At 51.9% G+C, this 4397-nt stretch overlaps 1 protein-coding gene across 2 annotated transcripts in view; it reads right to left on the bottom strand.

The window, feature by feature from the left end:
• The window catches only part of CNBD2 (cyclic nucleotide binding domain containing 2), a 49100-nt gene that overhangs the window by 26284 nt on the left and 18419 nt on the right, over nt 1-4397 (bottom strand). For both annotated transcript variants that reach the window (XM_010854922.1, XM_010854923.1), the window contains exons 5-7: nt 3079-3235; nt 2407-2558; nt 343-481 (exon numbers count right to left, since the gene is read on the bottom strand). In XM_010854922.1, the coding sequence (XP_010853224.1) occupies nt 343-481; nt 2407-2558; nt 3079-3235 (448 nt within the window). The remainder of the gene's footprint in view (nt 1-342; nt 482-2406; nt 2559-3078; nt 3236-4397) is intronic.

Genomic DNA, 4397 nt, shown 5'->3' with positions numbered 1-4397 from the left:
TTTCCAAGCAACTAGGATGTGGGTGCTCAGAAAAGGATGTGTTGGGACTTCCCTGGTGGTCTAGTGGTTGGGAACTCACCTTCCAATGCAGGGGGAGGGGCTCAATCCCTGCTCAGGGAACAAAGATCCCACATGCCTCATGGCCAAAAGAACAAAACATTAAAAAAGAAAAGAAACAATATTGTAACAAATTCAATATAGACTTTTAAAAAATGGTCCAGGGCAAAAAAAAAAAAAAAAAGGAGGTATTACAAACCAGGGCTCCACCCAGTCACCTGGCCACAGGATGCCAGATTAGCCATGCTCTCCTTAGCTTCACCACCCCCACCCCAGACCTCTCACCTCACAGACAAACATGATGGAGGACGATTCTATAAAGTCCTTTGAGATCAGCTGCCCGTAGGAGAACTTCTCTACCTTCCCCAGGACTACGAGCTTCCAGAGCGTCTCATCGGACCAGGAGTGAAACAGGTCCATCTTCCTGAGGGGAAAAGCCTGTGAGACTTCCTCACTGTCCGTCAGGGCGGAGGCCTAGCACTTGGAGATTCCCGGAAAGGGAGTGTGTGCTCCTGCTCTGGCAAAGGCCTGAAGTGGGCGACTTTGTACCCATCCTGCTCGCGAGCCCCGCCTGCAGTGGCCTCCTGGCACGTGTCCTTTGCTCTCCTGCCCTCTTCTTCTCAAGGCCCTGCCCTCCAACTGCTCCCCTCACTGCACCTCAGAGGCACCTGAGCTTTTGGGGCTTTGCTTCTCTTTCAATCCTCTCTCCAGAAGCTCCTTCCAGCTGAATCCCCCACTCACCTGGCTACCACTAAACTGCTCCCATTCCAAGGAATACCCAAGAGTTCCTCGCTTCAGCTGTCCTCTCTCCCAGCCCAGCAGTCCAGGCCCTGCCTCTGGTTTGGGCAGCTCATTCCAACCCGTCTCCCTCCTCCAGTCTACTGACTGCCAGTCCTCAGCCCTGGGCCAGGGGATGGCGGAGGTCAGGACCCTCTTCTTTTGGCTTGTTGGTGCCCTAAGGTGGAAGGCCCACCCCGCGATGACCACCCCTTCTTTGACCTCAAACCTAGTATACCACAAATCACGGGCTTGCCTTCCCTCATAGGTGGCCCCACTGGGCTGCTAATAAGCATCACAGATCTTTTCTCAGCTCCAAATTATGATCTCAGAACTCAGGTGACTCAGGCCTCAAGCTGGGGGTGGGGGCAATGAGCTCCATCGGGGCATCAAAGGGGAACAGGGTTGGCACCGTGTCCAAGGAGGAGAAGGGTCTGGAGACAAGGAGGAAAGCAGGGCCACCAGAGAAGGAGCTCCTCCTGGGCCAAGACTGGGCCACACACTTCCCATGAACATGGCACTGGATTCTTACAATGACCTCGGAGAGAGGAATCCTGATTCCCACTTTCCAAGGCAGGAGACGAAAGCCCAGGGAAGTGAAGTGACCTATCAAGAGTCCTGTGGCAGATAAACCTAAGAGCTGCGATTAGAACATGGCCCTATTTTTCTTCCACTGTATGAAAATATGAACTGCCCCTCCCTTCAGGACTGAGTTCGGCCTTGAAGGGCTGCAGCCCCTTCATGGGGGTGCCTCTCTTAGCTCCAGCCCGCAGAGGCCAGAGCCCTCTGCCCACCACACTTCTCTCTGCCCCTGCATCCCTACCACCTGTATTCTTGGTGCCAGCATGGATGCTGCAATTGATTTTCACTCTTTTCCTCAAGGCGAGGAACTAAAGATAATTGGATAAGCACCTGTCTGTGCCTGGCACTGTGACAACAGAGAGAAGACGATGGTGAAGAAGGCAGAGGTCCGTCCTTGCCACCGAGTTGCTTGCTTACTGTCTGATGGCGCAAGAATTATAGTTTGGATGGGGCTTTAAGGAAACACAGGGTGTGATAGAGGCACCCACTCTATTCTGGGGTGCAAGGAGGTGGCCTTGGTGAGGGAGGCGGGGCAGTGAAGCCTGGGGACTTCTAAGTCAGACATTCTGGACACATCACCATCCTGAGTTTCGCTTCCTTCACTATGAACTGCGGAGAATGAGAAACAACACCGTGGGATTGAAAGTTTACATGAGAAAAAGTGGGTGGTGCAAAGGACTGAGCACCCCATCTCCCAACAAGTGTGCAAAGCATGTTACCATCCCATTAAGAAAGGGATATTTGAGCTGCGGCCTGAAGGTATGAGCACCCCATCAAGTGTGCAAAGCATGTTACCATCCCATTAAGAAAGGGATATTTGAGCTGCGGCCTGAAGATACAGTAGGAGTTTGCTAGACAGAAAAGTTGAAGTTGGGTGGGAGGTCCCAAAGAGCATTTCAGGCAGAGAGAATGGTACCCAGTGTTCCCCACTGGGCCGAGGACAAAGGTACCTAAGAAACACAGGAGGAAGATGCTGGCTGGTGGAGTTACCTAAAAAATTCAAACCGAAGCTGAGCATCCTTTTTAACTTCTTGGTCCAGCTTATTCGCCAGGAAATCCTCTCGGTCGACAACCAAGAACTCTGTTTCTTCCATACAGACCACAGTGGCCCTTCTCACTGTGGAGCTGAGAGAGCCCATTTCCTGTTGAATGGACAGGAGCACAGGCAAATGAGAGGCACTCCGAGCCTTCTGTCTGCAGCCTTGACCACCTCTTCCCCGCTTCCATCTCCCCCTAGAAATCTCTCCTCCCCAGAATGCAGCTTCCCTGGCCCATCCTGTGCCCCTGCTCACTCCCTGCTGCTGTGGATCGACCCCCTGCTCCCCCACCACCCACTGCCATATGCTGCCTGTGGAAAAAGAGGCAACCAGGCTTGACCAAGGCAGGGAGAGGAAGCTGGAGAGGCCTCGCTGAGGGCTCACTGCATCTCTGGGGGTTACAGAGGGAACATACTCCTTAAAACATCACACATGAAGTGGTTGGACTTGGACATGACCAGGCCCAACTCAATCGGCACTTGACAGGTGAGGGCGTGGTCACCCACAACACGGCAGGGACTCGCACAAAGTAGAAGGTAGGACTGGGCCTGGCCTGGGGGTTCCAGCAGGAGTCCTGTCACCCCCAACCCCTCCCCAGGAGGGCAGACCCTTCCCCCGTGCTCACCCCGAAACAGCTGCCCTTTTGCAGCAACGTTGGGTGGGGATCCAGGAAGGCACTGCTGCCATCCTCGTCCTCCGTCACGGCCACCGTGCCCAGGTAGATAAAATAAAAGCTGTTGCCCCTCTGGCCCTTCTTGATGATCACACGCCTGCGACCAAACCTGGGGAAAGACCATGGCCGGTTGGTCCCGTAGCAACACAGAGTCTGGTCCCTGCCAGGAGGAGGTCTAGATGGTCCGCTCTTTGTTCTGGAGTGTGAAGGCACAGACGGGCTTCCCAGGTGGCACTAGTGATAAAGAACCCACCTGCCAGTGCAGGAGACCTAAGAGACTCGGGTTCGATCCCTGGGTCAGGAAGATCCCCTGGAAGAGGACATAGCAACCCATGCCAGTATTCTTGCCTGGAGAATTCCAAGGACAGAGGAGCCTGGCGGGCTGCAGTCCATAGGGTCGCAAAGAGTTGGACATGACTGAAGCGACTGAGCACGCACGCACACCTGAAAACACAGATGGGGCTAGAGGGACCTCAGAACTGCCCAGCCCCAGCTCCATCAAGCTTGACCTCTTCACTAACATGTGTCCAGTTCCCACCTCCATTAGACGGAAGCTTCAGGAGAATACAGCCTTTGTCAGTCTGCTTAGGCATCGAAGTAAATGCTCAACGAATGGTCATTGAATAAATGAATGAACAACTGCTGGAAGCAATGGATGAGTAGCTAAATGATTAAGAGCACTGGCTTTAGAGTCAAACTAGGATCCAAATCCTGGTTCTGCCCTTAGCTGTGTGATAGCAGGTAACTCATATCCCCTCTCTGAGCCTCAGTTTCTCCTGTCTGTAAAATGGAGATGAGCATATATAGAAAGAGATGGATAAAGAGATGGATCATTTATTATGATCCCTAACAGCTCACTATGGACGGAGGTTTGTGACATTGTACAGGAGACAGGGATCAAGACCATCCCCATGGAAAAGAAATGCAAAGAAGCAAAATGGCTGTGTGGGGAGGCCTTACAAATAGCTGTGAAAAGAAGAGAAGCGAAAAGCAAAGGAGAAAAGGAAAGATATAAGCATCTGAATGCAGAGTTCCAAAGAATAGCAAGAAGAGATAAGAAAGCCTTCCTCAGCCATCAATGCAAAGAAATAGAGGAAAACAACAGAATGGGAAAGACTAGAGATCTCTTCAAGAAAATCAGAGAAACCAAGGGAACATTTCATGCAAAGATGGGCTTGATAAAGGACAGAAATGGTATGGACCTAACAGAAGCAGAAGATATTAAGAAGAGGTGGCAAGAATACACAGAAGAACTGTACAAAAAAGATCTT

The sequence above is a fragment of the Bison bison genome, unplaced genomic scaffold (genome assembly GCF_000754665.1).
Source record: "Bison bison bison isolate TAMUID 2011002044 unplaced genomic scaffold, Bison_UMD1.0 scf7180017864352, whole genome shotgun sequence".
Lineage (NCBI taxonomy): Eukaryota > Metazoa > Chordata > Mammalia > Artiodactyla > Bovidae > Bison > Bison bison.
This window is presented reverse-complemented; position numbering and strand designations above follow the sequence as displayed.